At 45.9% G+C, this 23,539-nt stretch overlaps 1 protein-coding gene across 1 annotated transcript; it reads right to left on the reverse strand.

Annotated features, from left to right (window-relative positions):
* Window positions 1-15,023: 15,023 nt before the first annotated feature.
* LOC124688943 (cinnamoyl-CoA reductase 1-like) lies at window positions 15,024-16,432 on the reverse strand. Its single transcript, XM_047222559.1, has 5 exons — window positions 16,276-16,432; window positions 16,008-16,162; window positions 15,743-15,925; window positions 15,286-15,638; window positions 15,024-15,204 (listed from the first exon to the last, which is right to left on the reverse strand). The coding sequence occupies exons 1-5, from the start codon at window positions 16,430-16,432 to the stop codon at window positions 15,024-15,026; spliced, it is 1,029 nt and encodes a 342-aa protein (XP_047078515.1).
* Window positions 16,433-23,539: the final 7,107 nt, after the last annotated feature.

The following is a 23,539-nucleotide window of genomic DNA, read 5'->3' on the forward strand; positions in this document are numbered from 1 at the left end:
GCGAACACGCAATCCAAGCCAAGATGCAACCTAGAAGACGGTAGCAACGAGGGGGTATCGAGTCTCACCCTTGAAGAGATTCCAAAGCCTACAAGATGAGGCTCTTGTTGCTGCGGTAGACGTTCACTTGCCGCTTGCAAAAGCGCGTAGAAGATCTTGATCACGATCGGTTCCGGCGCCACGAACGGGCAGCACCTCCGTACTCGGTCACACGTTCGGTTGTTGATGAAGACGACGTCCACCTCCCCGTTCCAGCGGGCAGCGGAAGTAGTAGCTCCTCTTGAATCCGACAGCACGACGGCGTGGTGTTGGTGGCGGTGAAGAAGTCCGGCGGAGCTTCGCTAAGCTATGCGGGCAATATGGAGGAGAGGAGCTTGGCTAGGGTTTGGGAGGGTGGCCGGCCACTCTATGGGGCGGCCGGCTTGTGGTCTTGGGGTGGCCGGCCCCCTTCCCTTGGCCCCTCATTATATAGGTGGATCCCAAGTGTTGGTGTCCAAGTCTTCGAATAAGACCCGAAACCAAAACCTTCCATAAGAGGGAAACCTAGCCCAACTAGGACTCCCACCCAAAGGGTGGGATTTCCACCTCCCATGTGGGGGGTGGCCGGCCCCCTAAGGGGGAGTCCACTTGGGACTCCTCCCCCACTAGGGTTGGCCGGCCATGGAGGTGGAGTCCCATGTGGACTCCACCTTCCTTGGTGGTTTCTTCCGGACTTTTCTAGAACCTTCTAGAACCTTCCATAGAACCTTCCGCGACATTTTATTCACATAAAATGACATCCTATATATGAATCTTATTCTCCGGACCATTCGGAACTCCTCGTGATGTCCGGGATCATATCCGGGACTTCGAACAAATATTCCAACTCCATTCCATATTCAAGAACTACCATTTCAACATCCAACTTTAAGTGTGTCACCCTACGGTTCGAGAACTATGCGGACATGGTTGAGTACTCACTCCGACCAATAACCAATAGCGGGATCTGGAGATCCATAATGGCTCCCACATATTCAACGATGACTTTAGTGATCGAATGAACCATTCACATATATTACCAATTCCCTTTGTCTCGCGATATTTTACTTGTCCGAGGTTTGATCTTCGATATCACTCTATACCTTGTTCAACCTCGTCTCCTGACAAGTACTCTTTACTCGTATCGTGGTATGTGGTCTCTTTTGAACTCATTCATATGCTTGCAAGACATTAGACGACATTCCACCGAGAGGGCCCGGAGTATATCTATCCAGTCATCGGGATGGACAAATCCCATTTGTTGATCCATATGCCTCAACTCATACTTTCCGGATACTTAATCCCACCTTTATAGCCACCCATTTACGCGGTGGTGTTTGGTGTAATCAAAGTACCTTTCCGGTATAAGTGATTTACATGATCTCATGGTCATAAGGATTAGGTAACTATGTATCGAAAGCTTATAGCAAATAACTTAATGACGAGATCTTATGCTACGCTTAATTGGGTGTGTCCATTATATCATTCACACAATGATATAACCTTGTTATTAATAACATCCAATGTTCATGATTATGAAACTAATCATCCATTAATCAACAAGCTAGTTTTAGAGGCATACTAGGGACTTCTTGTTTGTCTACATATCACACATGTACTAATGTTTCGGTTAATACAATTCTAGCATGATATATAAACATTTATCATAAACATAAAGATATAAATAATAACCACTTTATTATTGCCTCTAGGGCATATCTCCTTCGATCTCCCACTTGCACTAGAGTCAATAATCTAGATTACATTGTAATATACCTAACACCCATGGCATTACGGTGTTGGTCATGCTTTGCCCTAGGGAGAGCTTTAGTCAACGGATCTGCTACATTCGGATCGAGTGTGTACTTTGCAAATCTTTACTTCTCCATCTTCGATGTACTCGCGAATCGAGTGGTAACGCGGCTTGATATGCTTCAGCCTCTTGTGTGACCTTGGCTCTTGTGCATTGGCGATGGCACCCATGTTATCACGAGTAAATGATTAATGGGTCCAATGCACTAGGAACCACACCAAGCTCTACAATGAACCTCTTCATCCATACCGCTTCGATGAAGCCTCCGAAGCCGCTATGTACTCGATTCCGTTGAAGACTTCGCCACCGTGCACTTCGCTTCGAGCTTGCCCGACTACTTGCAGCACCATTCAATATAAACACGTACCCGGATTGTGACTTAGAGTCATCGGGATCGGTGTTCCAACTTGCATCGGTGTAACTTGTTACAACGAGCTCTTGGTCACTTCCATAACAAAGAAACTTATCCTTAGTTCTTTTCAAGTACTTCGGGATATTCTTGACCGCTGTCCAGTGTTCCATTCCTGGATCACTTTGATATCTGCTAGTCAAACTAACGGCATGCGCTATATCCGGTCTTGTACATAGCATGTCATACATAATAGAGCCCTACTTGCCGAAGCATAGGGGATCCGATTCATCCTTTCTCTTTCTTCTGCCGTAGCCGGTCCTTGAGTCTTACTCAAGACCTTGCACATGTAACATAGGTAAAAACCCTTTCTTACTTTCGTCCATTCTAAACTTCTTTAGAATCTTGTCCAGTATGTACTCTGTGATAGCCCTATTAGGCGTCTTGATCTATCTCTATAAATCTTGATGCCTAATATATATGATGCTTCACCAAGGTCTTTCATTGAAAAACTGTTATTCAAATAACCTTTTACACTTGCTTAATAGTTCTATATCATTCCCGATCAATAATATGTCATCTACATATAATATCGGGAATGCTACTGAGCTCCCACTCACTTTCTTGTAAATACGGGCCTCTCCATGACACTTGTATAAACCCGAAGTCTTTGATCACCTTATCAAAGCGTCGGTTCCAACTTCTCGATGCTTGCTTCGGTCCATAGATTGAACGCTGAAGTTTGCATACTTTGTCAGCATTTTTAGGATCAACAAAACCTTTGGGTTGTACCATATACAACTCTTCCTCAATGTCTCCATTAAGGAACGCCGTTTTGACATCCATCTGCCAAATCTCATAATCGAAAAACGCAGCTATTGCTAACAAAATCCTCACAGATTTTAGCTTCGCTACGGGTGAGAAAGTCTCATCGTAGTCAATTCCTTGAATTTGTCGGAAACCCTTTGCGACAAGTCGAGCTTTATAGACAGTAATATTACCATCGGCATCTGTTTTTCTCTTGAAGATCCATTTATTCTCGACAGACCTTTCGGCTATCGGGTAAGTCTACCAAAGTCCATACTTTGTTATCATACATGGATCCCATTTCGGATTTCATGGCTTCTTGCCATTTGTTGGAATCTGGGCTCATCATTGCTTCTTCATACGTCGCGGGGTCCTCATCATTGTTATCCACAATCATGACATTTAGACAAGGATCATACCAATCAGGAGTGGCACGTTCCCTTGTCGATCTGCGATGTTCGATAGTTTCCTCGTTCGAAGTTTCATGATCATTATCATTAGCTTCCTCTGTTGCCGGTGTAGGCGGTACGGGTACATCTTCCGATGCTTGCGCTACTCGATCAACGAGTATAGATTCATTAATCTCATCGAGTTCTACTTTTTTCCAGTCACTTCTTTAGTGAGAAATTCTTTCTCAAGAAAGGTTCCGTTCTTAGCAACAAAGATTTTGCCTTCGGATCTGTGATAGAAAGTGTACCCTATAGTTTCCTTAGGGTATCCTATGAAGATGCATTTCTCCGCTTTGGGTTCTAGCTTGTCCGGTTGTAACTTTTTTACATAGGCTTCGCAACCCCAAACTTTAAGGAACGACGACTTAGGTTTCTTATTAAACCATAATTCATACGGTGTCGTTTCTACGGATTTTGATGGTGCTCTATTTAAAGTGAATGCGGCTGTCTCTAATGCATAACTCCAAAATGATAACGGCAAATCGGTAAGAGACATCATAGAACGAACCATATCTAAGAGAGTTCGATTACGACGTTCGGACACACCGTTTCGTTGTGGTGTTCCCGGCGGTGTCAATTGTGAAAGTATTCCGCATTTCTTTAAATGCATGCCAAACTCATAACTCGGATATTCACCTCCGCGATCAGATCGTAGAAATTTAATCTTCTTGTTACGTTGATTTTCTACTTCACTTTGGAATTCCTTAAACTTCTCAAAAGTTTCGGATTTATGTTTCATGAAATAGATATACCCATATCTACTCGGATCATCTGTGAAGGTTAGAACATAACGATAACCACCGCGCGATGCTACACTCATTGGTCCGCACACATCGGTATGTATGATTTCCAATAAGTCGATAGCTCGCTCCATCATACCGGAAAATGGAGTCTTAGTCATTTTTCCCATTAGACATGCTTCGCATCTATCAAGTGACTCAAAGTCAAGTGATTCAAGTAATCCATCACTATGGAGTTTCTTCATGCGTTTTACTCCAATATGACCAAGACGACGATTGCCACATATAAGTAGAATTATCATTCAATTTAATTCGCTTAGCATCAATGTTATGTATATGCGTATCACTACTATCGAGATCTAATAGAAATAAGCCATTCTTTTGTGGTGCTCGACCATAAAAGATATTATTCATAAAAATAGAACAACCATTATTCTCGAGACTTGAATGAATAACCGTCTTGCATTAAACAAGATCCAGATATAATGTTCATGCTCAACGCAGGTACATAATAACAATTATTTAGGCTTAAAACTAATCCCGAAGGTAGATGTAGAGGAAGTGTGCCGATTGCGATCACATTGACCTTGGATCCGTTTCCAACGCGCATCGTCACTTCATCTTTCAGCGGTTGTCGTTTATTCTTTAGTTCCTGTTTCGAGTTACAAATATGAGCAACCGAACCGAGTATCAAATACCCAGGTACTAGAACGAGAACTAGTGAGATAAACATCTATAACATGTATATCGAGATATACCTTCTTTCTTCTTCTTGACAAGGCCGCTCTTCGGATCCGCCAAATACTTGGAGCAATTACGCTTCCGGTGTCCCTTCTCCTTGCGGTAATAGCACTCAGCATCGGGCTTAGGGCCGTTCTTAGGTTTCATAGGAGGCGTGGCAGCTTTCTTGCCACCCTTCTTGAATTTTCCCTTAGACTTGCCCTGTTTCTTGAAGCTGGTGGTCTTGTTGACCATCAACACTTGGTGCTCTTTCTTGATCTCAATCTCAGCGGCTTTTAGCATGCCAAAGAGTTCGAGGTAACTCCTTGTTCATGTTACTGCATATTGTAGTTCATCACAAAGTTCTTATAACTTGGTGGCGGTGATTGAAGGACACGATTAATCCCCGATCCGTTAGGAATCACTATTCCCAAGTCAGCGAGTTTCTTCGCATGCCCGGTCATGGCGAGCATGTGCTCACTAATGGAGCTGCCTTCTTCCATCATACGAGTGAAGAAATGTTTCGATGCTTCATAGCATTCCACGGCCGCATGAGTCTCAAAAATAGCTTTCGGCTCATTCATCAACTCATGAGGATCGTGGTGCTCAAAACGTTTTTGAAGATCGGATTCCGGAGCTGCACGGGATGGCACACCGAACTTGAGAGTACCGAGTTTTCCGAGTCTCGTAAACAGCTTTTACTTCATCGGTTTCGGTTTCGCGGGAGGGTCACCTAGCGGTGCATCAAGCACATATTGCAGATTTCCGCCGAGAGAGGAAGATCCTCACATGACGGAACCGATCGGTGAAGTTGCTACCGTTGCTCTTAAGCTTTTCTTTCTCTAGGAAGCTGGTTAAAATTGATTGAGGACGCCATCTCTACAACATATATTTGCAATAGTTTAGACTAAGTTTATGACAAATTGAGTTCAAATTTTAATTCAACATAATTAAAAATCTAGGTGAACTCCCACTCAAAACAATATCCCTCGCATTGTCTTAGTGATCACACGAACCAAATCCATTGCACCTCAAATCGATCATCACGAGAAAAGGTGTAATTTCAATGGCGAACACTCAAAGTGTTCATCATATCAATCATATGATTCATGCTCTACCTTTCGGTATCACGTGTTCCGAGACCATGTCTGTACATGCTAGGCTCGTCAAGGCCACCTTAGTATCCGCATGTGCAAAGCTGTCTTGCACCCGTTGTATGTACTTATCGAATCTATCACACCCGATCATCACGAGATGCTTCGAAACGATAAGACTTGATAACGGTGCTACTAAGGATGAACACTTTATTATCTTGAGATTTTAGTGAGGGATCATCTTATAATGCTACCGTCGCGATCTAAGCAAAATAAGATGCATAAAAGGATTAACATCACATGCGGTTCATATGTGATATGATATGGCCCTTTTGTCTTTGCGCCTTTGATCTTCATCTCCAAAGCACGGACATGATCTCCATCATCTTCGGGCATGATCTCCATCATCGTCGGCGAAGCACCAAGGTCAATGGCGCCGTCTTCATGATTGTCCTCCATGTAGCAACTATTACAACTACTTTGAAATACTACTCAACATGAAATTTAAAGACAACCATAAGGCTCCTGCCGGTTGCCACAATACAATAATGATCATCTCATACATATTCATCATTACATTATGGCCATATCACATCACCAAACCCTGCAAAAACAAGTTAGACGCTCTCTAATTTGGTTTGCATATTTTACGTGGTTTAGGGTTTTCGATATAGATCTAATCTACCTACGAACATGAACCACAATGTTGATACTAATGTTGTCAATAGAAGAGTAAATTGAATCTTTACTATAGTAGGAGAGACCAGACACCCGCAAAGCCTCTTATGCAATACAAGTTGCATGTCGAACGAGGAACAAGTCTCACGAACGCGGTCATGTAAAGTTAGTCCGAGCCGCTTCATCCCACTATGCCATAAAGATGCAAAGTACTCAACTAAAGATAACAAGAGCATCAACGCCCACAAACCATTGTGTTCTACTCGTGCAACCATCTATGCATAGACACGGCTCCGATACCACTTGTAGGATAACGTTGCATAGAAAACAAAAATTTTCCTACCGCGAACACGCAATCCAAGCCAAGATGCAATCTAGAAGACGGTAGCAACGAGGGGGTATCGAGTCTCACCCTTGAAGAGATTCCAAAGCCTACAAGATGAGGCTCTTGTTGCTGCGGTAGACGTTCACTTGCCGCTTGCAAAAGCGCGTAGAAGATCTTGATCACGATCGGTTCCGGCGCCACGAACGGGCAGCACCTCCGTACTCGGTCACACGTTCGGTTGTTGATGAAGACGACGTCCACCTCCCGTTCCAGCGGGCAGCGGAAGTAGTAGCTCCTCTTGAATCCGACAGCACGACGGCGTGGTGTTGGTGGCGGTGAAGAAGTCCGGCGGAGCTTCGCTAAGCTATGCGGGCAATATGGAGGAGAGGAGCTTGGCTAGGGTTTGGGAGGGGTGGCCGGCCACTCTATGGGGGCGGCCAGCTTGTGGTCTTGGGGTGGCCGGCCCCCTTCCCTTGGCCCCTCATTATATAGGTGGATCCCAAGTGTTGGTGTCCAAGTCTTCGAATAAGACCCGAAACCAAAACCTTCCATAAGAGGGGAAACCTAGCCCAACTAGGACTCCCACCCAAAGGGTGGGATTTCCACCTCCCATGTGGGGGTGGCCGGCCCCTAAGGGGAGTCCACTTGGGACTCCTCCCCCACTAGGGTTGGCCGGCCATGGAGGTGGAGTCCCATGTGGACTCCACCTTCCTTGGTGGTTTCTTCCGGACTTTTCTAGAACCTTCTAGAACCTTCCATAGAACCTTCCGCGACATTTTATTCACATAAAATGACATCCTATATATGAATCTTATTCTCCGGACCATTCCGGAACTCCTCGTGATGTCCGGGATCATATCCGGGACTTCGAACAAATATTCCAACTCCATTCCATATTCAAGAACTACCATTTCAACATCCAACTTTAAGTGTGTCACCCTACGGTTCGAGAACTATGCGGACATGGTTGAGTACTCACTCCGACCAATAACCAATAGCGGGATCCGGAGATCCATAATGGCTCCCACATATTCAACGATGACTTTAGTGATCGAATGAACCATTCACATATATTACCAATTCCCTTTGTCTCGCGATATTTTACTTGTCCGAGGTTTGATCTTCGATATCACTCTATACCTTGTTCAACCTCGTCTCCTGACAAGTACTCTTTACTCGTACCGTGGTATGTGGTCTCTTATGAACTCATTCATATGCTTGCAAGACATTAGACGACATTCCACCGAGAGGGCCCGGAGTATATCTATCCGTCATCGGGATGGACAAATCCCACTGTTGATCCATATGCCTCAACTCATACTTTCCGGATACTTAATCCCACCTTTATAGCCACCCATTTACGCAGTGGTGTTTGGTGTAATCAAAGTACCTTTCCGGTATAAGTGATTTACATGATCTCATGGTCATAAGGATTAGGTAACTATGTATCGAAAGCTTATAGCAAATAACTTAATGACGAGATCTTATGCTACGCTTAATTGGGTGTGTCCATTATATCATTCACACAATGATATAACCTTGTTATTAATAACATCCAATGTTCATGATTATGAAACTAATCATCCATTAATCAACAAGCTAGTTTTAGAGGCATACTAGGGACTTCTTGTTTGTCTACATATCACACATGTACTAATGTTTCGGTTAATACAATTCTAGCATGATATATAAACATTTATCATAAACATAAAGATATAAATAATAACCACTTTATTATTGCCTCTAGGGCATATCTCCTTCACCTACAACGATGCGGAAATTGGCGAGGCGGTCCCAGCGGCATTCGCGGAGTCCTCGTGGCCTAGCACCAGGGCTTCCTGAGGCTTGGGGTAGGTTACCTGATGTAGAGTAGTTCACAGTTTGAGTGCTAGGCGTGCATGCTAGTCGGCATCAAGGTGGGCGGTTGATACTGCAAGTGAATGTTGGGTTGTGACATCGCTTGGAGCCTTCGACGGTGGCATTCTTGGGCCTCGTAACCTTATTGAAGGCATTAGTGAGGTAGTTCGGACTCCCTCTGAAATTGCTCCAAGGGAAAACTCTAGACTTTGCTTTGGGGTTGGACGTGGCAGCCCATACCTTTGTTCTCCCCCTTGGGTGCAATGGGAGTTGGATCTGGCTTGTGTGACCTATGGCATCTGGTAGGGTTCAACAAGCTGGAGCGGCGTGGATTCGATCTCTTCGATGATGACGGGTCTTGGCGGCATGGCCTTGGGGAGTACCGACATCAGCTACGACTTGATGGATGAGCATAGGATGGGGGTGTTGTTTGGCGCCGTGGAGGTGTCAACGACATGCCTGGTGATTATCATGCGCTCTTTACCCTAAAGATTACTTGGCGGTTCGATGGAGGTGGCGGTTTCCTTAGCATGTGGATAAGGTGCTCACTAAGAGTCTACAAGCCTAGATGAACGCTCACGTTTCGTCTAGAGTGTGCCTCGGGATTGATGGTCCCTGCTGCTCCCAGTTGATTGGAGTTTTCACAATGTGAAGGTATAAGACTCTATTGGCATGATCTTCACTCGTTGTCGAGTGTGTAGTTTTCGTGTGGCGGCTTTGCATTTTGTGATGTATCATCTTTGTCGAAGCTTTGTTGAACAAAATAATACATAAAGCTGTATGCATTGATCAATGCAGAGGCTGAAGCGATCTCCCTTTTTGAAAAAAATAGAAACTATCTCAAGGGAACCGCTGGTAGCACCATATAACTCACAAAAGTATTAGAGTTTGTTATTGTCCAGGCACAAAGTAGATCATACGAGGACAACTCGAAACACCAACATTTAATAACGCGGTTGTGCCCGCGTGCCAACATCATAAATACACATTATATCTATTAAGTCCATCACATGCATAAATATGCATATGATGGAAAGTGTCAACCCGAAGCTGAGATCGGTTCGCATGCACTACAGGAATGGGCCGATATGCGGGGGGTCTTTTATACGTCGATGGTCAAAAGTTGGGGCCATCGGCGTATGGCCTGGCCTGGCCAGCCTGCCAATCCGACCCTCGGCGTAGCGTTGTCGTCAGCGTAGCAAGGTCTAGACCGAGGGGCCCTTAGCATACCTTTGGCCCTAGGCGCAGACAGGGCTACGTCGACGACCACCCTCGGCATAGGCCATTATTCAAATTTGTCTAATTTTGTAAAAATCATAACTAATTCATATGACGTCAAAGAAATGCGTATAAGGTACTCCCTCCGGTACATATTAATGAACTCAACTTTGTCTAGATTGGCATGCATCTAGTCTAAAAACTTAACTAGATACATAGGAATATAGACAAAGTTAAGTATATTAATATGGATCAGCGGGAGTATCAAAATGTTCATAAAAACACCCTCTATTCGTTTATGTCAAAATTATGCATATTTGAATCATGTACAGTACCATGTTAACATAGTAACAATTTAAACACTTTCTTATGTGTCCTCATGTTCCCGTTTTGGCCAGATGGCAATTTAAACGAAGACAAAAAAATCTCGCAGAGCCGCATGACTTCATTTTATGTGTCCTAGTAACCACTCCAACAGACGAAATTGGGATACAATAATTATTTTAGAGAACCCTTCACAAACAGGGGTATCAAGTCCGGAGTTCTGTGGCTTTTAGGGAAAATGAGTACGAAATGGCATGTGACACCGCATAGTTTGTCGGAACGAGACCATATTTGGCACGTGCGTGGTACCTGGAATGGGAAGAAAGGCACTGGGAGCGGATTTCCAATCCAACCCATGGGCGATGGTTTTTTCATTTTCGGGGTGCCAAAACAGGTTTTTTTGTGAAGCAGCTACATGGGGCGCATTTTACTATTGCGCGAGACCTCCACATAGTGGTAGGACACCGCCTCCGCACCACATATCACATGCCATATGTGTGATCTAGCTATCTGAAAATCCTTGTGGCTTCCTGCGGTGTCCCACCGAATCCACTGGAAATTAACCGGATTTAAACTAGGGGTTCACTTTCCGTCGCTCAATAAATTCCAGGAAAAATATTTTTAGGTCTATGACATATCACTTTATGTGCTAATTTTTTTCCGTTTAGCGCGATGTTGAATGGCCGCACCAACGCCCGGTACGGCCATACCACATCTCCCCCGGGGGGGGGGGGGCGTTTTGGCCTGATGGCAATTTAAACGAAGTTAGAAAATCCCGCGGAGCAGCATGGTATCATTTTATGTGTCCTAGTAACCACACCAAAAGTCGGAATTGGGATATGACAATTATTTTGGAAAATCCTTCACAAATAGGGGTATCACGTCCGGAGTTCTATGGCTTTTAGGGGAAATGAGTAGGAAATGGCCCGTGACACCGCATAGTTTGTCGGAACGAGGCCATATTTGACACGTGCGTGGACCCTGGGATGAGAAGCAAGGCTCCATGCGTGGATTTCCAATCCGACCCACAGGCGATGGTTTTTTCATTTTCGGGGTACCAAAACGTTTTTTTTATGTGAAGCAGCTACATGGGGAGAATTTTAGTATTGCGCGAGACCTCTGCGTAGTGGTAGGACACCGCCTCCGCACCACATATCACATGCCATATGTGCGCGCTAGCTATCTCGGAATCCCCGTGGTTTCCTGCGGTGTCCCGCCGAATCCGCTGGAAACTGACCGGATTTGTACTAGGGGTACTCTTTCCATCGCTCAATAAATTCCGGGAAAAATGTTTTTAGGTCTATGACACATCAGTTTATGTGCTAATTTTTTTCCCGTTTAGCGCGATGGTGAACGGGTGCACCAGTGCACCCGGTACGGCCATTTCGCATCTCCCGGGGGTCCCGTTTTGGCCAGATGGCAATTAAAACGAAGTCAAAAAAATCCCACGGAGCCGCATGGTGTCATTTTATGTGTCCTAGTAACCACTCCAAAAGTCGGAATTGGGATACTGCAATTATTTTGGAAAACCATTCACAAATAGGGGTATCACGTCCGGAGTTCTATGACTTTTAGGGGAAATGAGTAGGAAACGGCTCGTGACACCGCACAGTTTGTCGGAACGAGACCATATTTGGCACGTGCGTGGTCCCTAGGATGGGAAGAAAGGCAGTAGGAGCGGATTTCCAATCCGACCCATGGTCGATTTTTTTCATTTTTGGGGTGCCTAAACGTTTTTTTTGTGAAGCAGCTACATGGGGGCATTTTAGTATTGCGCGAGACCTCTACGCAGTGGTAGAACACTGCCTCCGCACCACATATCACATGCCATATGTGCGTGCTAGCTATCTGAAAATCCCTGCGGCTTCTTGCATTGTCCCGCCGAATCCGCTGGAAACTGACCGAATTTGAACTCGGGGCACACTTTTCGTCGCTCAATAAATTTAGGGAAACATGTTTTTAGTCTATAAAATATCACTTTTTGTGCTAATTTTTGTCCGTTTGGCGTGTTGGTTAACGGTGCACCAGCGCGCCCGGTACGGCCGTTTCGCATCTCCCGAGGGGGGCCGTTTTGGCCAGATGGCAAACTGGACGTTATATTTGGATTCCTCTAATACTTAGTTTCAAAAGATGATATGGATGTTATATTTAGAGTCCTCTCATTTTTCTGATCGATGTAGACATATTATTTGTGGAATTTTGATTTTCTGATTTAAAGATATTAATTATTCCATATTAAATAAAAAAGACAAAAAATAAAATTATTTTATTATTATTTGAATTCAATATTATTATTACTTATATATTCATTGTTGTTTACTTAACTAATTGTTAGGAATTCAAAAATAAAGAGGTGTGACATCACGTCCAAGGGTTAATAGGTTGATATGCTATTAATATGAGCAAGATGTCAATTCTTTATTGGAAGCTCATCCGAATGGAACCAAAAAGTTAAGCGTGTTGAGGCTAGAGTAGTGTGAGGATGGGTGACCGACTAAGAAGTTTAACCATGATTATAATTTAACCTAAGATTAAGTATACTTACAGTTAAAAATGTCGTGGCTGAAAAGAAATAGAAAACAGAAAAAATGGTGTAAAACAAATTAAAATTTGAGAAAAAAATTAAAACTCTATGCTGAGGGTTCTGCCGTCGGCATAGCAAAAAAAAGATTTTTTTACGAATTTTTTTGAATTTTTTTAAAAAGGTAATTTGTTTTAAAATTTATATGCCGACGGGCTACGCCGAGGACCGGGCTCCGATGGTGATAGTAGGTCTACCGAGGGAGGTAGTCGTTGAGGAGCTATGTTCTCGGCATAGCCTATACCGATGGTCAAAACAGGCTACGAGTAGGGTTTCCAGCCCTCGTCATATCGGCACATTCCTGCAGTGATGCATGTGTAGATGAGGCATCACGCGCGCCCGCAGGAAAAAGTCCTTCCGTTTCGAACAGCAAAGCGATGAGGCCGGGCGGGGGACAGCCTACGGGGGAGCCCTCGAGCGAGGAGGAGCACGAATTGCAATTGCTCCTTGCCTCCTTTGGAGGACGGCTGGCTGGCTGGCGCGCGTCGCTTTCCAGAGCTCACTCCGTTCTGAAATCTCAAACCTGCGGCATATACCAGGAGATTTCCGTTAGGTTCCCAAGCATATGCGCCGGCGCCGGCTCCGCCGTGTTGAAAGTCAGCTCGTACGTCAAGCTAGCGAAGCAAGCCGTACCACTTCCGGAGCAGGCTGTTTTGCAGGTTCACTCTTCCTAGCCGACATGTTTAATGGGAGACTCCCCAAATTGGTCAATTCTGTGTGACATAGAGCTGCACAAATTTAAGATCAACAATCGATAATTAGCACTCACACAATACATCTGCTTTTTCTCAGTTGACTTTCTTAATCTTGGCCGGCTAAAAGTTGCATAATACAGTACTAGATAATACTATTACACTATTGGTTGATGTGCATCCTTAGTGAAAATGTTAGTGCGAATATTAGTTGCAAGTCATATATGGAGCCTATATTTTAGCTAATTTTTAGAATCGGCAAATTCAAAAAGAGTAAAAAGCTACGGTAAAATCAAGATTTTTTCCTGCAAAAATAATAAAATTGAAAATAAATTCTGTGGCACCAAATACACATGCGTCACAAAATTTTAAGGATGCACTTTGAATCCGGTGGCACCCTCCTCCTCTCCTCCACTTCTCCTCCACCTTTCCTCTTCCCTTCTTCTCCCTTCTCCTCCTTCTCCTCCCTTCTTCTTCCTCCTCCGGTGACCACCACGACCACCACCTCCTCCTCCACTCACCCCACACACCCTGCCCACCCACCTTCGGCGACCTCAGGAAAATTTCAAAAAAATAATCCAGCGGTCCCAGATCTAGATTTAGATCTGGTCGCCATTTTTTAAAAAAATTATGTGGCGCGCCACCGCTGGGTGCGCCACAAAAGTTTTCTGTGGCGCATGCCTGCCTGGTGCACCACGGAAGTTTTCCTAAATTCTGTGGCGCATATCTGTCGCGTGTCTTCTGTGGCGCACGGAATATGCGTCACAGAAGTCAAAAATGTGCGCCGGAGATGAGAGTTTTCCTAGTAGTGAGTTGCGCCCCAAGTAGTGGCAAAACTGAGCATCATTCCGCGCTAGTGGCAAAACTGAGCATACGGCGCAAACGAATAATTAACCCGATATAATATGTTCAACTTTGACTATGGTTTGTATATATAATATGTTCATTAAATTAGTATACAGAAATATAGATTAAATTTCTTGTTAAAACAGATGCAACGATATCATTTACACATTATCGGTCCATGTAGTTTGGTAATCAGGGTCTTGCATCAATGACCATGCGACATAAAGCGCCCTCCTTTTTGAGACAGACATAGTACACTCTAGTCCACACAAAACAAGTTTGTACGTCTTTATTTTCTCCGCCAATCCAAAAAATACTTTATCATTCAATCTTGAAAAAGATTTACACGACTATTTACATTGTTACACTTGCCTCTGGTATATAGTATTGATTATCCGGATTTCTTCATAATAAAAAAATAACATTTCAAACTTTCTGAAATACACAATTCCATGGTGAACATCGGGAGAATCCTCTGTTTCTTGGCTTGTCGATCCCGGCCGTGTCTTGTATTATAGGTACGCACGCTTTGGCGCCACGGGAGCGGGCAGAGGCAGGTGGCCATTTTTTTGCAGGCACGTCACGGTCTCGTACAAACTTTCCTCCAGCGGAGTGAATTTTAATCCCAGGTCCCTGAGCCTCTGGTTGGAGAACTTGTACGGCTTCGCCATGGGCTTGCCGTCGTCTTCGCACCTGCGTAAAATATTCATGGTGAGCATACGACGCACGCACGGGATCAAACACATAGGATTTCGCCATCGTGTGCGTTCGTACTTGGCGGTGAAGGAGTACTGCGGGAAGAGGTCCTTCAGAAGGTTGAGGAAGTGGGCGCGGTGCAGCACGGCGCCGATGCAGAGGTAACGGCCGCGGGCGTCGGGGCGCTCGTAGGCGAGGACGTGGGCGCGGGCGACGTCGCGGACGTCGGTGTAGGCGGCGACGGCGTTGGGGTAGGTGGGCTTGGCGCCGGTGAGGTAGCGGGCGACGTGGCTGCTGCTGAAGTTGAGCGCCTGCTGCAGCATGGGTCCCATGGTCATGGACGGCACCACCACCGCCAGCTCCAGGCCCCTCTTGGCCGCCTCCTCCGTGGCGGTGATCTCCGCCATCATCTTCGCACAGCAGTAAAGGTTCTGCACGTACAGATTTTTCGTGCTCAGAGACTGAACTGATACATTGGTACCGCAGGGAGGAAATTTGGTTGAGATGCGCCATAGCAGAGGACAGGGGAGCTTACGCCTGATTGCTTGCAGTAATCGTAGTCGCTCCAGCAGGTCTCGTCGAGCACGGCGTCGGGGCTCCGGTTGGGGTCCATGTGCACGGCGCCGTAAGAGGAAGTGAACACCACGCGCCGCACGCCCGCGTCCGCCGCCGCGCTGATTACGTTCCTTGTCCCTTCCACGGCCACCGGCACGAGCTCCTGCAGCCAGCATCGGCAGGTCATCAGTAAGCGAACCATGCATGTGAAGATCCCAAGAAGTTAGCAGATGCAGGGGACTGACGGGGTCGTTGGAGACAGGGGAGGCAACATGGAAGACGCCATGGCAGCCGGTGAAGGCGGCGCGGAGGCTGTCGTAGTTGAGAAGGTCCGCGCGGCACAGGGTGAGCCTCTCCTCCGCTCCGTCGAGGGCAAGCAAGTGCGCGTTCTTGCTGTCCGCTGCACAAATTAACCAGTCACACGCGAGCGCCATTAGACAAACAAGTGAAAAGGAAGAGATGGAAAGCTAGAGCAGGGACCAGCGAGAGCCGACGGCCAGCCGATGCGCTTACCAGGATCCCTGGCGGTTCCCCTGACGCGGTAGCCACGGAGGAGGAGCTCCTTCACCACCCAGGACCCGATGAAGCCTCCTGCCCCCGTCACGCAAACCAGCTGCTGCTCCGGCGGCTTGATCTCGCCATTGTCGTTGGTATTGTCAATCGACGGCATGGTGGTGACTTTGTAACCACGGTGGTCGATCCAAGTGTGGTTGCTAGATGAGATTGCTTGATGGCTTGATGCTGCTGCTGATGATGTTCAGTCGAGCTGATGTGTGTTCTGCCCGCTCAATCCGCGCCGCAATTTATACTAGCGCCGGCGCACAGCAAAACTGCTGATGCTCAGTTGAAGGAAGGCTCGGCTGCAGGTGCAGCTTGGCGGGAAGCAAAACATAGGGCAGGTTAGCTCGTTTTGTTTCTGGACTGACACTGATACAGCGGCGGGCGGGAGCAGTGCAGAGCCGACCCGATGGGTGGGTTTGGGCCGGCCGCCGCAGCGCAGATTCCATTCCGGAATGGGATCGCCAAGCGGAATCCTACCAGCTACGAAAGGTCCACGAGTCTGTTTTGACGTGCGCTTCCACGACCTCCCGCGTCATCTATTACAAGACAAAAGCTGAACCTGCCTTCCTGCTGCCATTAAAGGATATTAGTTTATACATTTTCTATTATTAAGGGGAACGACTCCATCCGGCACATGCGAATCAGCTAACTAAATTAGGCATCTCGAACGGGGCGACGCAAACGTACGACTGTGCGACCGTCGCGCGGATCGGAAATTCGTCTACACCCTACTCCAGCGGGGCGACGTATCGTGTCCGGGCGTCCGTCGCGACGCAAACGTGGCGTAAATACGCGGCATGTTTGCGTCTCCGCGACGCTGCGCGGTCGCGCCGAGCGTCCGTTCGCTTCCCCCACGGGCCCGCCTGGCAGCGACCCTGGTTCGATCGGCCTCGAATTAAAGCACATCAAGCGCGCCAATGTCAACCGCTGGAGTGGCAACCATGCCGCTCAACCCGCCAACCGCTGGAATGGAGTGCCGAACCGCTGCGGAAAAGCAACCGCACGCCTCTTTGTTATACGCGCCGCCGTTAATCCCCGCAGAATATAACCCCTGCGTGTACTGTATTTCACGTTGAACCGCCTTCTGCTGCTGCACCAACACCGGCTAGCCAGACACCATGAGCGACTACACCCTACCGTCGGATTCGGAGAGCGAGGGCAAGTCACCGGGGTGGCTGCATTGGTGGGAAAGCCCTGCGACGCCAAGCGATCCAGGATCCACGCCCGACGACCACGCTCCACGGCGAGTGAGGACGAGGAGGACGGAGGCACCGATGCCAGCGACGGCCAGGAGGAAGACGGAGGCTCCGCTGGCAGCGACGGCGAGGACGAGAAGGGGGAGGACTCCGACGCCAGGTTCGCTCGGCTGGAGGCGCAGGAGGCAGCGGACGACAAGGCGGCGGCAAGGAAGGAGGCTAGGGCCCGGGCAAGGGCGCAGGCGTGGGAGGCGCGTCGTCGTCCCCTCACCAACGATGACGACGAAGACATCCCTTTGTCTGACTCGAAGTCCTCTACGGACGCGTCATCTGGCAGCTCCTCTTCCGACAAGGAGGTGACAAGAAAGAGGCGCGGGAGTGGGGACGATGAACCAGTGCCTTCTAACAAGAAGGCCAAGAATTAGCTTATAGTTTCTTTATTTTTAAATTTATTCTATAGTTTGTATGTTAAATATGTTTGAACTTGTTCGATTCGAGTAATCAGTACTAGTTTTTTTCGCGGCTAGTTGTTTTCGAGTAATCATTCATACAAATTGGGTAGTTCTTCAAAAAAAGGAAAAATGCAAAGAAACATCACACTAGGATGTCTAAAACGCGTCGGACCGCTGGGGGAGGCCCCTGATGCAAACGGACAATTCGCGTCTCGCGGTCATTTTCGCGTCCGTCAGGTGACGCAAACGGACGCTCACGGACACCGATTTGCATCGCGCCGCTGGAGATACCCTTACTACTCCAATTTACGATATGTTCTCATCGTTGGATTCATCTTGAGAGTACTTCAAATTAACAAGATTCCAGCTTAATATGTTTTGGCAAATATTTTTGCCGTCCCCAATTGTTAGGCTATCGTGCTATACCTACGACGTTACTAGTTAATGGTTGCAACCTAAACAACACATTATCACCATATAAATTGTACATGTTTGTTTTTGTCACAACAATGATTTACATGTCTAGAATGTGAGTTTTGATCCAACGGGACTAATGATCTTTACTCGTTGTAAAATGTGCAGTTTTGGCGTGGTGCACTAGTAGAAAATGGGCATTTCCTTTGGAGCTGGCCGGAGCATTAGTTCTGGTTCTAACGGCTAGAACGCCGCACGGTTTTAGCGCGGATCAAACGGGACCTTTAGTCCCGGTCGGTGCGAGTCCCTTTAGTTTCGGTTGGAGACACCAACCGGGACTAAAGACTTTCTAGGTTTTTTTTTTGTTCCACACCCCCCATGGGTCGCTTTTTTAGCTTTCTAAAATACAAAAAGATGATAGAAAATTCAAAATAAAAAATCCTTTTAGATGTAGGTAGGTTAGATGATCTAGTTATTATGAACAATAACAAACATGTATTTTGATCTATTTTGCAAAAACAAAATTGTATTTTTCTGTAAGATGGCAATAACTTTTGCATACGAGCTCTAAAAAAGTTTAATATATCAAAATGTATCTACGCAAAAAGTTACATCCAAACTCAACCACCTACGGTCGTAGCCAAATTTTAGATTCTCCAACTTCCAAAGGAAAATATGAAAAATTCAGATTTCAGTTTTTGAAAAAAATTTATTGTTATTTATTTATTCAAGATTATTATTACTTAATTAGTTTTGTTTATTCAAATAATTATTTGGAATTCAAACAATAAAGAAATGTGAGATCGTGACCAAGAGCTTAATAGGATTGATATGATACTAATATCAATAATGTGTGCGCAAAGTACTTGGAAGCGGGACGAAAGAAACTCAGAAGTTAAGCATGCTAGTGTTGGAGTAGTTTGAGGATGGGTGAACGATCGGAAAGTTTGACCACGAGTTAGTAATTTGACTAGAGATTAAGTGTTGTTAAAGACTAAACTGGTCAAATAACTTAAATACTAGAAAGTTGAGGGCCTTTAGTCCCAGTTTGAGAGGGGGGACTTTAGACCTGATTCCGTAGTTCCGGTTGGAAAACCAGGATTAAAGACCCTTACCAACCAGAACTAAAGGCAATTTTCTACCAGTGGTGACTTTGCATTTTGTGATGTACCATCTTTGTTGAACAAAATAATACAGAAGGTTGTATGCATAGGCCACCTTTTCCAAAAAAAATACAAACTATCTCAAGGGAACCGCTCGTACCACCCTATAACTCACAAAAGTATTAGAGTTTGTTATTGTCCAAGACAAAAAAGTAGATCATACGAGGACAACTCAAAACACCAAAATTTAATAACGTGGTTGTGCCCGCCAAGATCTTACATACACGTGAGATCTATTAACTCCATCACAAGCATAAATATGCTTATGATCGAAAGTCTCAAACCGAAACAGAGATCGGTTCGCATGTGTCGATGAGGCATCGCGCCCGCAGGAAAAATCCTTCCCGTTTTGAACAGCAAAGCTACGAGTTACCGACATTTTGGTATGGGCCGGGGAGCCCTCGAGCGAGGAGGAGCACGAATTGAGGACGGCTGGCTGGCGCTTTCCAGAGCTCACTCCATTCTGAAATCTCAAACCTGCGGCAAATACCAGGAGGTTTCCGTTAGGTTCCCAAGCATATGCGCCGGCTCCGGCGTGTTGAAAGTCAGGTACGTGAAGCGTAGCAAGCCGTACCACTTCTGGAGCATGCTGCGTACCACTCTAGCTGTTTTGCAGGTTCGCTCTTTGTAGCCGACATGTTTAATGGGAGACTGCTGCCCAAATTGGTCAATTCTGTGTGACATAGAGCTGTACAAATTTGAGGTCAACAATCGATAATTAGCACTCACACAATACATCTGCTTTTTCTCAGTTGACTTTCTTATTCTTGCCGGCTAAAGTTGCATAAGACAGTACTAGATAATACAATTACACTATTGGTTGATGTGCATCTTTAATAAAAAAGTTAGCGCGAATGTTAGTTGCAAGTCATATATGGAGCCCATATTTTAGCTAATTTTTAGAATCGGAAAATTCGAAAAGAGTAAAGAGTTATGGCAAAGTCAAGATTTTTTTCAGAAAAAATAAACAAAACTGAAAAAAATTCTGTGGCGCACCAAATGCACATGCGCCACAGAATTTTAAGGATGAAATTTGAATCCGGTGGCACCCTCCTCCTCTCCTCCACTTTTCCTCCTCCTCCCTTCTTCTCCTTCTCCTTTCTCCTCCCTCCTCCACACCCGGCCTCCTCCACCACCACCTCCTCCTCCACCTTCCTCCTCCGGCGACCACCACCTCCTCCTCCGGCGACCTCCTCCTCCTCCGGCGACCTCATCCTTCTCCGGTGACCTCATCCTTCTCCGGCGACCACTACCACCTCCTCCTCCTCCTCCTCCGGCGACCACAACCACCACCACCAACTCCTCCTCCTCCTCCTCCGGCGACCACCACCACCTGCTCCTCCTCCTCCTCCGGCGATCACCACCACCACCTCCTCGTCCTCCTCCTCCTCGGCCTCCTCCTCCTCCACTCACCCCAGCCACCCACCTCCGACGACCTCAGGAGAATTTCAATTAAAAAATAATCCAACAATCCTAGATCTAGATCAAGATCCGGCCGCCATTTTTTAAAAATTCAAAAAACAATTTGTGGCGCACCACCGCTGGGTACTCCACGGAAGTTTTCTGTGGCGCATGCCTTCCTGGTGCGCCACAGAAGGTTGCCTAAATTCTGTGGCACATGTAGATATGCGCCATGGAATTAAATATTTGTCGCCTGTCTTCTGTGGCGCACGGAATACGCGCCACGGAAATTCAAAAACATGCGCCATAGATGAGGGTTTTCCTAATAGTGAGTTGCGTCTGAAGTAGTGGCAAAACTGAGCACCATTCCACGCTAGTGGAAAAACTGAGCATACGGTAGTCTCTAGTGGCAAACGAATAATTAACCCGATATAATATGTTCAACTTTGACTATGATTTGTATATATAATATGCTCATTAAATTAGTATACAGATATATAGAATCAATTTCTTGTTAAAACAAATGCAACGATATCATTTACACATTATCGGTCCATGTAGTTTGGTAAGGTATATGTTTGTGATCAGGGTCTTGCATCAATGACCATGCGAAATAAAGCGCCCTCCTTTTTGAGACAGACATAGTACAGTCTAGTCTCTACTACTTAAAAAGAACGAAGGTGTTCCCCCTTCTCCCTCAGTTTGGTCGTCCTTCGTCGTCCACCCGCCTGGGCCAGGCCACATGGGCCGCCCGACTGGTAGTGGCTGACCGTCTGTCGTTTGGTTTCGAACCCCACTCCCCTCACCTTCCTCTCTTTCGCACGAACCAGAGCTGCCGTTTCCTAGGGTTCTCCCCGCCGCCGCATCCTTCCACGCCGCCTCCCGATGCCGCTCTCGATGGCGCCGACACCAATCCCACGCCGCTCGACCGCGCACTGGTACTCTAGGAGGAGATATGGGTAGTAGAGATTGGAGAGATGGATGGGGATGCGAGGAGCTCGGCCATGGGGACTAGGAGGAGGTCAGCCACATGGTCTGTGAGGAACTAGGTCGCAGGGACGGGATTAGCTCGCCAGAAGGACATGAGGAGCTCGGTCATGGAAAGGAGGGGAGCAAAAAGCTGCCTCATCGCCACCGTCTGTGACCACTATCCACACCTCTTCCAGGGCCACTACAGTCAATCTCTGATCTCCCTCTACCCAACTACGTCCCCAGCTTCACTCTGCTAGGTGAGAAACACTCTGATTAGTACAGTAGTTGCTCATCTTAGAAGATATCCTGTACAATGCTCTGTCTAATCTGCATATTATTAAGAAAAGCCTACCTCATTGGCAGTCGAGATCTGAGGTACTGAGTTAGTACAGAAAAAAGTGTATCTTACAATGTTCGCTTGCTCTGTTATTCTCCATGGAACGGGTTTACAAATGTACTTTATGACATGTCAAATTGGTCCAAGGGCATTGTTGAAATAGCATGACAAATGATGTCTACAGGCAAAATCAATAGGAGTCATTTCGAATACCTTTTAAAATCTTCCGAGCTCAACTTCAAAAGTATGAACCACTACTGGGCTCTTTTCTCGCTGAGGTTTTGAGCAGGGTTAGCGGATTAATAAATAAAACATAGAATATTTCCTACGATCCACGGCTGGTTGAATATGCTTTACTTACGTGTTGGTTTGTTGCCCGACATACTATTTTCCGTGCTGTGATCACAATAGCTGTTTTTGTTACACGTGATCAATTTTGCATCTCACAGTAGAAATCTTGGAAAAAAAATCCACACACGCATTTGAACCTTCATGCTTCCTTCTTGCCATTCATCTTGTCAAGTACTGCCACTAATTCAACCCTTGTAACCATTCCTTCCAGCTGAGATGATGAACTTTTGATTGCAAATTACCAGAAGGTTTGCTCACCATCTATGTGCACGAAGCTGACACTAACTTTAGATTTCAGGGAGTGCTAAAGCAGAACACACGGATAACAGTTATGGTGTGGTGATGTCGAGCTGTTTGGAATAGACCACGGAAATGCTAGAGTGTTTAGATGCTGCTAGAGAGCTATGTATTGAAAAATCTTTTGTTCACGATGCCAAGATGACAGTTGGGTGCACAAAACCAAGAGAAACAGAACATGCATATGAAAGCAGTCTCCAGTAAAGATATGTTTGAAATCAGAAAGGTGAGAATCTGCTTCATTGTTGCGTATGCAGGCTGTGTAGAGTTCCTTTCGTAAAATGCTGGTAAGATAGTTAAGCTCTGTCTCTTTAATATCTGCTTGAATGTCGCGTACACATATATGGACTTTTAGATATATAGTAAACTCATGCTCATGATTCTATCTTCTTTTAATATTTGCATAATTTTTCTGAAATTTTCTCACTAAGTTATTTATTATATTCAGAGAATATGGTATTACACATGTATTGTAGATTGGATCTGTTATCATGACATACAAGGGAAAACACAGCCATGAAGTTTGAGCAGCCAGAAATAGCAGGCATGTGAGCTCTGGTTCTGGCACTCGCAGAACGCCACCATCTCCACCTTAGGTAAATCTCTCATAGCGATGGTATTTATCTTTAGCAG

This window comes from Lolium rigidum, chromosome 2 (genome assembly GCF_022539505.1).
Source record: "Lolium rigidum isolate FL_2022 chromosome 2, APGP_CSIRO_Lrig_0.1, whole genome shotgun sequence".
In the NCBI taxonomy this organism is placed as follows: Eukaryota; Viridiplantae; Streptophyta; class Magnoliopsida; order Poales; family Poaceae; genus Lolium; species Lolium rigidum.

What these genes read in the sequence shown, in the direction of transcription:
- LOC124688943 (XM_047222559.1), bottom strand. Translation starts at nt 16,432, where the DNA reads ATGCCGTCGATTGACAATACCAACGACAATGGCGAGATCAAGCCGCCG. An exon ending in GGGAACCGCCAGGGATCCTG is followed by an intron (nt 16,163 to 16,275) that starts GTAAGCGCATCG and finishes TAATTTGTGCAG; the next exon opens with CGGACAGCAAGAACGCGCAC. An exon ending in CAGTACTCCTTCACCGCCAA is followed by an intron (nt 15,205 to 15,285) that starts GTACGAACGCAC and finishes TATTTTACGCAG; the next exon opens with GTGCGAAGACGACGGCAAGC.